The following is a 12199-nucleotide window of genomic DNA, read 5'->3' as shown; positions in this document are numbered from 1 at the left end:
TTAAAGTGGTCTAACAGGGGTTGGGTGTCTCTCAGTCAACTGAAATCAGATAAATTTCAATAGAAAAACACTTTGCATGCTGTTGCACCGTTTAGGTGGAGGCTGCGGGCTGCTCAGACCTGCCACCCTGCAGCAGTGCCACGCAAACACACACGCACACACGCACACAGGTGTCGTCCAGTTTGTGTTTGTGGCAGTGAAGCTCCCCACCATTTGTAGAAACAACATTATTATTATTGCACTAAACCTATCTGTGAACTCTCTCAATAAGCTTACTGAATCACCATACAGAGGAGACTGTGTAAAAAAAAAAAAAAAGGAAAAATGGGTTTTAAAGTAACATGTTTTTACAGATTTGAACTGTTTTATGACAGGATTAAGCAGACGTTTTTTTTTAAAGAAGGCAGAAAAATCTGACAGTTATTGTGTAGAAACAAAAATAGCAACACCCATTACACGTCATAAGCTGTGAGGTGCCTGGTGAGCTTTTCTAAGTAAAAGAAAATAGGTCATCTTAGACATTGCCTTAAAATCTGCATAATAGTGAAAAGAACAGGAAAAGCATTCATTGTCCCAGAAAAGAGGAAATTCAGGAAATTCAAACTTATATTTTCACTCTAAGTTATGACACCACAGGTATTGTGTAGTGAAACCATGTCTACCTATTTTATTTAGATTATGTTTTCTCTTTCTGCCCTGCTAATTAAAAATGATCTTAATTACAATTAGATTTTTTTTTTAAATAATCACTACACAATATGCTGATGCTCTCCTTGCTTATAAAAAGGTTAAGTTGTTTAAGACATTTGCCCAATGTACTTGGAGGAGTAAATTTCTGATTTAAGATGTCTCCTGCAAAAGTCCAAATCACTTTGGCATTTTAATGCTAGTTGGGGAGTCTGAATGTTTATCTGTCTTTATATATTTCGAATGAAAAATTAAAAGCACTTGATTTTATCAGGTCTCTGCCCTTCAAACATGCAGGCCAATTTTCATCTGAAGTCACAGTAGTATTAATTGTCTGTCCTTATCCGATTTCCAACACAGACACAAAGGAGTTTTCATTCTTCCTGGCTGGCTTGAATAATATTTTAGCTCCCTTTGCCAAAAATAAAACAAAACAAAAAAATAGGACAGAGAAATGTATATATATATATATTATAGAGCAAATATTCACATTTTATTAGGACTTTCTCCTGCCTAAAAATGACGGCGCTCACCGCAGATTTGTATTTGCTTTTGTCCCCTTGAGCCAGGCCACCACATCCGACAATCTTGTTAAAAATGTAAAGATGAACTTTACAGCCAGTTCAGAAAATGTATTCTTGAACTTGTTGCTTGTTTTCTACATATAGATATTCCTCTGTACTATTAGCATAAATGTCCTATTTACGTTGGTGGACAAACGCACAAACACACGCACACACACACACACACACACACACATACACACACACACACACACACACACACATACTGCTATGTCAATGCGAAACTATTGATATAGCAGCCTAATAGTGTAAGGAACGAATACACAGCCTTGAGGTACACCAACGTCACTATGAACCATTTCAGAAACGCTGTTCATTTTTGAAACTGTGTTTTCTGTTACTTAAATAGGTTTTCATGTAGCTCTCTGATAGAAAAAAATAAAATGTTATTACTTGGCAGGAAGGACCTCAAGTTTTATTGCACCAGACTTTCTCCAAGTCAAGATAGGAGGCCACTACAGCACCTCTATTATCCACATTGAGGTGTGATGATAAATTCCTGTCAATCAGATTTAAAAAAAAAGAAAAAAGAATGAGGCACTTAAAGTGCCAGTAGCTAACCGTTATATGAAACAACTACTTGTCCTGCCAGCTGATTCTGTAACCGGTGCTGGATGACAGCCTAGCTGTTGTTTGATTGAGTGTGAGTGTGTGTGTGTGTGTGTGCCTGTGCACGCATGCTTTCTTGCTATCTGTCTGTCCTCTAAACAGGAAGTGCAGCTATCATTGCACCAAGCTTTCATCTACACAGTCCAATTTTTAATGCACACCTTCTATTCTTCTCCCCTACTCCACTCTTTTCCGCCTTCCTACTTTATTTCTTTCCGCTCTGCGTGCCGTCTTAGCGCATTGGCACAGCGGCTGCGAATGCGATCCCCAGCAGCCTGCTGCATTGCAGATAGGAATGATGAGCACACAGATTTCAGTTCTCACATTCAAACACAGTTGAAAGAGAGAGGAAGAGAGAGAGAGAGGGGGAGAAAGACTTCCCAGCCCTGAAGCCCTGAGTCATTCTTCCTTGGTTTAGCTGCAGATTAATGCCTCCACACTTTCTGCTTTTAGCCCAGTTGAGCGACCAGTAACCCCCCCAGCCCCCCATTCCCATCAGGGTTGAGCCTCTAACAACAACATTCCCAGCTGCCATTTTCCCTCCTATTTGAGAAACAAATGTGGCTCATTTTTTAAGGTTTGTCACTTGAGTGACTCAGACACCCAGCAACAAACTCGTACGACTGAGCGGACGTGCTCGGTATTTTTCTAAGCTATACATGTAAACGCCTGTTTTTAGACGTAGGACAGGACAGGCGTCAGTGTTGTGGAGTCTAAGGTGAGAGAAGGCCGCCTTCTTCTTGGAGAATCACAATGCCTTAGCTTCCTGTGCCTGCGAAAAGAGAAGGTGAGAGACAACAGATAATGCTGATGGATGCCCACTGACACCCCCGTAAAATTGACTGGATCTAGGAACGACCTCAGGTATCATGCAACATTTGAAAAAGAGTGAATTAATTATTAAAACTGTTTATTTTTCCACAGGTTTTTTTTGTTTGTTCTTGCTGTCAAACATAATAACCATAACTGCTGTAACAGAAGTGAGATACAAAAGCAGTCGGAAAATCAGGGAATTTTTAAAGTAACATCCAGGCATTTAAAAGTTGTTTGATAAAGAAAATATTGCTCCATTTGTTGAATTTATTTTTCCATTTGGCCATCTTTTTTTTTTCCAAAATGGGTGAAGGATGCTTTGTATCTCAGTTTTGTTCCAGTCTAGTTTTTACAGACACAATAACTAGTGGAGATAATTGTAATAAAACATTTTACTCAATATGCTTTAATACAGCAAAATGTTAAAACTTGTTCCTCATAGAAAAACGTGTATAAAATAAGAATGGTTTGGAAGAGGGAATATTAAGTTTAAATAGAATAGTAATCCATTTTAAAATTCATTCTTGGCCTCATCGGCTCCAAACCCTGTGCATCTCGATCTCCGAGTGTTCCCCGCATGTTAATGCTCCCGGCTCGTGTTTTCTCACCTCTGAGTGAACCGTGCAAGCTCAGGTGCGACGACGAGGCGGGTTGTTCACGTCCGCTGATCTCATTCAGCATTCAGTGGTTTCCGAGTGTCGGCCTCAGAGACACAGTGTTGGTGTGAAACAATCATCAGCCGGCGTCAGACAGCGCCCGCTCCATGAATAAGACATTTGTCTGCAAAGCTAATTAATCCTGAGAGGGGCCGCATGGCATCTGCCTCCGTGCTGCGTGACAGACACGGAGAGGAGGGAATTCGAGGGCTGAAGCAACGGCTCCATCTTTCCTGCAGGAGCTCGAGCCTGGAACCGCTTTCTCTGAAACCTTTGCCACGCTCTTTTGTATGTGTGCACACTATGAGTTTGTTGACACGCATTCTGGCATTTGTATGTTTTTTTTCTCTCTCCGTTTTCCTCCTCTGATATATCCTGCTGTTTCCCTTTCCCCCCCGTCACGCACACGACAACGACAACAGCTACAAGTTCGGCCCACCTGGAGGACCTGGCGTACCTGGATGATCAGAGGCACACTCCGTTACGCACCTCGCTGCGCATGCCTAGGCAGAGCACCACCTGCGGGCCGGGTCGCTCCGGGCAGGACCTGAGAGGTGAGTGCAAACACTCGGACACACTCTCGGGTGTGTCTCGCCACATTACAATATCATCAAAACATGCATTTTATTGCATTGCAATTCAACAAGTGAAACTGCTTTGTCATATAGAGTCATTCCGTGTGGTGGTACGTTTCAAGCTGAACTATTATACAGATTCTCAGAGAAATATTTACATATTCTGACCAAAAATAGTAACTGTTGAATATGAAATATTTATATCCTGCATAATTGTGAGGAAGCCGTTTTCACTCAGGATGGTAAATCGCAAAAGACCATTGCTAAATAAGCCACGTGCTCACAGAGTGTTGTATGCAAACATGTTAATGGAACATTGAGTGGAAGAAAAAAGTATCATCGAGAAAAGTGCTCAGGGCTAACTGCAACCTTAATGGTATTATGAAGTGAAGCCCCTTTAGGAGTTTCGGGTAAATTTAAAATGTGTTTCAATAGTTTTAAGATCCATCACAGATAAATATCCAAGATGTGGACTACAAAAACACTCCTGAACCAGTAATAATTTAAGCATCTAATTTGAGCTGGAGAAAAGGGATTGAACTGTTGCTCATTGGGCTGAAGTCCTTTTTTTTTTTTCTTCAGATGGAAGCTAGTTTTGCATTTTGTCAAAATTTAAGGTTCCAGAATGTGAAGGAAGATTGGAGAGGCAATCTCCAATTGGTCCAAAGTTTCATCTGCTGGTTCTGGCCCGAAGTCAGGCTAGCTGTCCACCAGGAAATCTCAGAGCGCTTCAAGCTTCCATCTTCTGACAAGCTGATGAAATGCTGATTTCATTCTCCAGACGTGGACTTGGAACCAGCCCACACAAACAAAGTTGCCAACAGCTGCTTTAATGATCATTGTATCACTGTTGCTGATTGGTCAGCAAACCGCATGGAGAATCTATGGCGAACTGAGACGAGGAAGAAAACAGGTACCAGAACCAACAGCGCAGGAGAGCTGAAGGCTCCTGAAGCAACCTGGGCTTAATTAACATCTCAGCAGAGCTACAGGCTGATAGCATCGATGCAGTTATTTGTGTGAAAGAAGCCCTGACCAAGCATTGTGTAAATATCGCACAGCATGTGGGCATATGGTGACATTTAATATTTAGCTCATTTCTTTTTGATTGAGAAAACTTTGAGAAATATTGCTTGTAGTGACTTTAAAGCGTCACTAGATAGTCTGACTTCTCCACCGCAAAGTGAAAAGTGACTGTGACAGAAAACTTCTGCATGGTGTCACAAATCCCAAGAATTTAACCCAAGGATCCTTTTTTTTTTTTTTCGGTGTAATCAATAATATTAGTTCTGTATTTGCTGAAACTCCGATTGCATCCTCATATTTTTGCAGAAACTGTTTTAGTTTTATGAAGTGTTCTTTGAGGCCTCGATAAACCACCTGTGGCATGCTTTCTTATGAATACAATACAGTCAAAGTATCTGGCTTGAAAAAATAACATGTTCCAATCTGTCCCGCATTTTTTATTTATTTTTTTTCTGGAGGCGAAGCTTGATTCAGACGAGCTTCGAGTCCAACGGACAAATAATATGTGACGTGTCCCGATACCTGAAACCCCAGCCGTGGTGAAAGGTGCACTTTCTTTTTATTGTAGTTGTGTCTATCGTAGGCTCCCTGTGGCTGACAGACTGCATACCAGGACTGTTTTTTTTTTTTGTTTTTTGTTTTGTTTTGTTTTTATCCTTTTAAAGAACCCTGCAGCCATAATGGATTTTCTCTTCAATTACAAAATGCTGCTTTGTCTCAGGTTTGTTTGTGATTAGCCTGTTGTGCTGCCTTCTACGCTGATCCGTTCAGCCCGTCCTCAACAAGCAGCACAACTCAAAAGCATCTGAGGACTTGCGAGGCGAAGCAGCACGACGACCAAATCTTACTTAGCATTCGAAAGGAAATCTGAGGCAGGTAGATTTGCAGTTGCATGTGTCTGTGAGGTATTAAGCCAGAGATGCGGTGGTTCGGTTGTTGAACGTTCTCAGCTGTTGTTTAGTTTCTTTCTTGTTTCTGCGCAAAAAAAAAAGCAGAAGAGGGAGAGAGCAGACAAAGAGCTTTTTGTCTCGCTGTGTCACTACAAAGCTAAAATTTGTCTCAACAGCCACAGCTTGTGTCCGCTTCACTTCACACTGTTTTAATTCCAACGCACAGCGAGCGCCTCCCTTTTTTTTCTTTTTTTTTTTAAACAGCCAAATGTCACAACACTATCTGTCCTCTTGCCCGTCCTCCTCCTCCTCCGCTGTCGGATTGTAATGAGCGCCGTCATGGCTGCCCTCTGCCACCCGAGCGAGTACAAATATGCATCTGTTTGTCTTTTCAAACACCTGTTAAGGCCCTGCTCACCCGAGAGAGCGTTCAGCCGAGGTTTGATGCGATTCCCCTGTTCGAGGGCAGCTGTCTGCAGGGAAGCGTGGAGTGAAAGGAGTGTGGAAAAATGTAGGGCAGTGGATGGAGACGGACTCAGGGGGATGAGGTAGTCCCTCATTTCTCTGTTTTGTTTTGTTTTTTTCTTTTCCAAAGCTTTGCCGGGTTCTGCCAAAGCCACTTGTTTTAACTGACCCCCTCTCTTAGGACAGCCGAGTGTGTTTACAAGCCAAACGACTGCATCCCAGCACGCTTTCTGCCCCATTAGATCAGTGTCAGAGCCTCCCTGAGTGCTCTGCTCCTGTGCCTTCTTGGTTATAGACAGAGGAAGAGGCACAGCAAGACGGGGCATGAGAGTGAATCGAAAATCCATGTTTCTCCTCCCCCAAGAAGAATGAGACGACAAAAGGTTTTTACTCAAGGTCATGCTTAGAGCTTGAAGTTACACACTCTCATGTTAGAGACAATTGATTGAACAGAAAAGTAGCTGTCATCTTTACTGTCCCAAGATATCTGAAGGTCTTATTTATTTGTAGTTCTGTAAAAGTCTTATTTATCCTCCCTCCACTCATCTAAATAGGTCCCCCTCCTCCCTACATTGCCAAGCATCACAGCCATGGTTGTTGAGCAATGTGGCCACTAGAGGGCGGTTCTGGGTTTTGGTTTTGGTTTGCAGGGCTGAAGGAAAAGCCCCTGAAGCACATGTTGAGAACTTTGCTTAATTTCCAATTTATGATGCGGTGAAAAATGCAAGAAAGTGGTTCATGGTGAGCCTATTGTATACAACAATGGATTTGTTTGTCAGCCGGATGACACAGACTTGAGGTGAAAGCAGCAGGACACGGCGTTGCCTCTGTCTCTCTCAAACTGATCAATAAGCATCTAAACGGAGCAGCAGAGGTAAAGTAGGGTTTTGGACAAGAGAATAGATATTAATTTATGTGACCAGAGCATCAAAGCTGCAGTTTACGCGCCTCAAAAGGTACTGCAATTAAAGCCTTTTATAACTATAAAAACTGATTTGCTTTCAATCAATAAAAACAGCAGCATCTGCCAATGAGTCTGTCTTTTAAAGATGAGGGGGAAAAAGCTGGTAGATCGTAAAGCTAACAAGATCAGTCTGTCACAGTATAAAATCTCACCAGCTTCTTTTTACTTTATCTGATAAAAACAGATGCTGTTAGCTTGATTTTTTTTTCTTTTTACACTGGATTACCGATGGCTCTTCCATACTTTCTCCCCAAACATTTAGCTTTGTGGACTTAATACATGACCTCTAAGAACTCTTCCTTGCACTTCATTATTTTAGGTGTAGCCTATCAAAGACAAATACCCGTCTCACTTATTTGTAAAAAAGAAAAGAAATGCACCTTTGTTTTGGCTTATCATAAAATCCCAATACAATTCATTGTACGTTGTGAGTGTAGCATGACAAGAAGGTGAAAAAGGGAGTAAGAAATCTTTGGCAAAACTGTACAAATAGGGAAATACGGAAGTTAACAAACGAAGTTATTATATGTAGAAGCTGAACATGAAGCTACTTCTAGACAGCAGTCTTGTGCCACACTGATAACTAGTGTCCAGATTGCTGTGAAATTTGTCATAAGCTGGTCAAGCTACCAAAGAGTGAATCATGTTGTGATCTTCTCTGGACTTTTGTCGGCTGGCGGATCCAAATCAAAACTCTTGCTGGAAGAGCTTAAAATAAAATAATTGCTCTGTAGATCGTATCCAACGATTTGACTGACGCGGACTGGTACATGGATGGTTATCCACTGGTCAGGTGGTAGCAGACTGGCAAGATGCAGCTGTGGTTGATTTTGTCCGATCTTCCTTTGAAGCCAGCCACCGTGTTGGGGTGGGGGTGAGGGGGGGGGGGCGCCAAGCAGTGCTGCTGTTTTGAGCAGAGTGAGTCAGACTGTAATGGACTGTCTTGTGCTCCTGCCTGCCCACCTCTAAGATTTATCGCCCACCTTATCTATTCACTGCAAACTCCCTCACATAACCGTACACGGCACACACATTTTCTCCTTCATTTATCTTCACTTTCACGCCTTTTTTTTTATTTTTATTTTTTTGTTGCTCTCTCCTTCTGTCCATCGCTGTCTCTCTGCCTCTTGCTTATGGATAGAAACCTGACTCTGACTGAGGGCTTTTATGTATGAAAATAATTACACTTCCAGATGGTTTCGTTACTCCGTGACAAGAGTGATGAGTAAATTATAACTCTGCGAAACTCGTCTGAGTGCCGTTACAGATGATACATTTAAGAAATGAGGAGTGAAAGATGCACTGACTTCCTTACGGTTAACAAAACTCTCCTGCAAACAAGCATCGCTTCTGTGCGGCGCCACGAAACGTATTAATACTTGTTTAGCTTTTCCCCACATCCTGTCACATTACAGGCACAGATTTTAATGTATTTCTTGGATATTGTATGTGGCAGATGAACAGGGAGATGGTTTTAAAGCTGAGTTAAGCTATAAAACACCATATCAAGCTTTCAACATTTGCAACAAGCAGTATGGGGAAGTCGGCTGAGTTGAAAATGGTGCTGTAAGGTAAAACTCTCTAGCCCGTATGCAAATAAGATGGGAGGAAATTAACACTTGCCTTTTAAAATTGATCATTTAATAAATATTCATCCCTGGTTTTCATTCAAATCATGTACTTGCTACATTTCACTTTTAATGAAATATGACTAACGTCTTTGTCTTTTAAAGCCTAGGCTTGCATTAATATACTCAAGAATTTTACTTATTTGCTAAGGTTATTATTTTAATCTGAAATAACAAACTTGGAGTGCCTTGGCAGCTAAACGTAAAGCTTTTCTAAAAGTATGTTTGAATCTGTAGATTACAGTATATTCTGAAAATGGGAGTTTGCACAAGCGCATTTAGATTTTAAGTATTGCTTTAGGCCAAAAATGATAAAGAGCTGAGCAGTATTGAAGGTGATAAAAACACTTTTTTTTTTTTGTTTGTTTGCTTTGTTTCACATCTGCATTGACTTTTATCTACAAAAAAACTGTTGACCAAGTTGACCAAGCAGGTTCACACTGGAAAGCAGAATGCAAGATGCAAAAAGAAGTTTCCCAAACCCACCTGAAGAGCATCTTCACATGACTCTTACTACTGCTAACATGGAAGTTAGTGCCTATACAATCAGAAAGTGACTGTAAAAGTTGAACTTTCACGGATGGCATGCAAGGAGGAAACCTTCACTCTCTGTGATAAACATGTTGGGCAAATAATTGTCAAAGGACCATTGTTGGACAATGGTCCTTTGACGGACGATTGTAAAGTTGAATTATTTAGACACTTTAACAAACGACATGTTTGGCATGAAGGAAAAGAACCTCAACAGTGAAGCATAGAGGTGGGTGTGTCATGGTTTTGGGATGCTTTGATAAAACAGGACCTGGCTGGATCGCCACTATTGCAGCACAGCAATGGGTATGGGGCGAGTGCTAGGTGTGGAGACGACCCTAGAAAGTATAATTACTGTAGGTTTTTCTCTGAACTTATGATCCCAATCGTCACCCTCCCAGAACCCTTTTGCTACAAGTAGAGCTGACTGTCTACCCACAACTCTTTCCACTTCTCTTCAGTTTCTCCTCTTCCTCACTCTCGAGGCTGCCCTGCCACCGTGAGTCATCCTCACCTGGTGAATAATTAAAAAAGTCTGGGACTCTCACTCCGTCTGGCCATGGAGAGGTTGGAGGAGGGGGAGGAGGAGACGGGGGTGATACCTTCCTCTGCGTCGCCTGAGGGAGAGTGTTATGGGCAGGATTATGAGCAGCCGCCATCCATCCATCCTTCACAAATACATTTGCTTTCAGCAGCCTTGAAACTACTCCCTCAGCCCCCGTTCACAACATGGCTGCCATGTTTTCCTGGAATGCCTGGCACAGTGGCGCAGTGGAGGCTGCATGGCTCAAATCGTGTGAGGCAGGGTAATCATTTTAGGGGGATGGTGCCAGATAGCGCAAGATTGGGTTTGCTAATTCCACAAGTATGGGAGGAGATTTGCAGCCCCGTTAGGCTTTCGGTCACCCCCCAAGGGTAATTGGATTAGCACCATTTAAAACAGAACAGCTCTGGGTGTTTAGCTCCTTCTTTCTGTGACCGCTGGTGCTGGCAGCTTCGAGCAGTCTTTACACTTTTTATCACCAGTGTTACATCAGGTCATCATTCTTTCTGGGAGAATATTACATCAGTGTCGAGTTGTTTTTCTGCCCCTTTTCCCTCTGACTTCATGGGTTTTTGAGTTGGCACAAAAAAATAATCTGACCTGGGAATATGGATGAAGCGTCTTTTATTACACTTAGCTGCAGCTGGCACGCAGCTTAGTGCTGCCTATGCACTCCTTATAAACAGCTTTCCACACAGTTCTAGACATGTCGGATTGATCTTTTTCTCTCTTTTTTCCTGATTTTATTGGTTGAAATATTCTCAGTGTGATCATCACATTTCTTTTCACCCTCATGGTAGCACTCTTGGAGGGGGGTGGGGGGGGAAATACATGCCCTTTGGGGAGCTGTTTGCTGCAGGACAACAAATTCTGTGTTACTCTTAGACGAAAAGGAAATTTCACTTGTTTTGCATAAGCAGGTGTGAGGTGGGGTTCAAATGTTTGAGGAAAAAAATATGTTTTTGTGCAAAAACTGCAGCAACAAAAGCAAAAGCGACAAAAAAAAAGGAGATGTTCCTCACAGTGCCTTGATCTCAGCATCGTCAAGTCTGTTGGTTTACATAAAACGGCTCCAGGACTCGAAGCGGTTTGCACCCACAGAGTTATGTGATTCTCCAAACTTCCGACCGAGGTCCTTTTAAAAACTGCATTCACGTTTTTTCTGTTTTGAAAGCAAAAGGACGGTCACACAAAATACTGAACATTTCATTTGAAAGCATCCAGCTTTTTTTCCCCCCCCCCTCACATTTTCTCTGATGCATTACTGAAACCCTCTGATATTTGCCTCTGAACTCACGGCACAGTATAAAAATTCATGCCAACTCGCAAAACGCACTCTTTGGCCATATCATGCTTGCTGTCTTGCAAAGTACATATTTTCTGCACCTCTGGCTCTCTGTATGCTTATTGCTGGTAGTCCGCAGAGTGTGAAATGAACTACCTCGCAGGCTGTCTTCTGAGCAGCAGCTACTTTTCTCTGCAAGGATCTGATCACAACTCACCTAACTGAAGGGAAGCAAAAGAAAGACTCGACCGAAAATAGGAGTTGGCACGTTGTCGGAGACGACTTGTTTCTGTGGCTTCAAATATGAGATTTGACACGACAGATGTTGATGGCTTTGTGTTAAAATGTTGCTAACAACGTAAATGAAATAAAGCAGCGGATTCAAGGCCGGAGTCCGCCATTCCCAAATCGACTTACTACCAGAAGTTCTCTCCAATACTCTTTATGGGAATTTATTGATCTTGTTGACAACAATTGAACTAGTTATATTCCCCAACGTGCCCTGCAGACACGCTTAAAAATGTGCTCAGTGTTGATTCAAAGACTAGTAGCTAAATGACCTTAGTTTGGTTGTTTCTAACATCATAACATGCTGATGCTAGAGCTACTTTTTTCTGTGTGTGCTCACTTCTTGTTCCACTGAGCTGCCTCTTGCTCTGTCCTCTGACACTGCTGCAGTTTTCATTTCTGTCCTCACTTGCTTTTTTTCCCCCCCCTTCTTTCTCTCCTTACTTTCTGTCCTCTGCTTGCTGTCCGTCTCAGCTTCTGCAAATAACACCCATGCCTGGCAATCTCAGTCACGTAAGTTACTTTCAATTTCATTTGTCGCATCAGATTGTCGGGCTTTCACACAATCTCCTCGCCGGCTACTAGTTACAGCGGCTTAGAAAGTGTTTGTAACCGTTAAATTTTACATTTGATCAAACTGCAACCATAAACTTC

The 12199-nt window shown here is 42.1% G+C and overlaps 1 protein-coding gene across 15 annotated transcripts in view; it reads left to right on the top strand.

The window, feature by feature from the left end:
• The window catches only part of tanc2b (tetratricopeptide repeat, ankyrin repeat and coiled-coil containing 2b), a 163286-nt gene that overhangs the window by 131013 nt on the left and 20074 nt on the right, over positions 1 to 12199 (top strand). For 12 of the 15 annotated variants that reach the window (XM_016681541.1, XM_016681546.1, XM_016681551.1 and 9 more), the window contains 2 exons: positions 3772 to 3903; positions 12020 to 12058. In XM_016681541.1, the coding sequence (XP_016537027.1) occupies positions 3772 to 3903; positions 12020 to 12058 (171 nt within the window). The remainder of the gene's footprint in view (positions 1 to 3771; positions 3904 to 12019; positions 12059 to 12199) is intronic. The other 3 variants (XM_016681555.1, XM_007571619.2, XM_016681519.1) reach the window with 1 other exon arrangement.

The sequence above is a fragment of the Poecilia formosa genome, unplaced genomic scaffold, assembly GCF_000485575.1.
Source record: "Poecilia formosa unplaced genomic scaffold, Poecilia_formosa-5.1.2 Scaffold7, whole genome shotgun sequence".
NCBI classification, from domain to species: Eukaryota; Metazoa; Chordata; class Actinopteri; order Cyprinodontiformes; family Poeciliidae; genus Poecilia; species Poecilia formosa.
The sequence above is the reverse complement of the archived record's forward strand: the minus strand, read 5'-3'. Positions and strand labels throughout refer to the sequence as shown.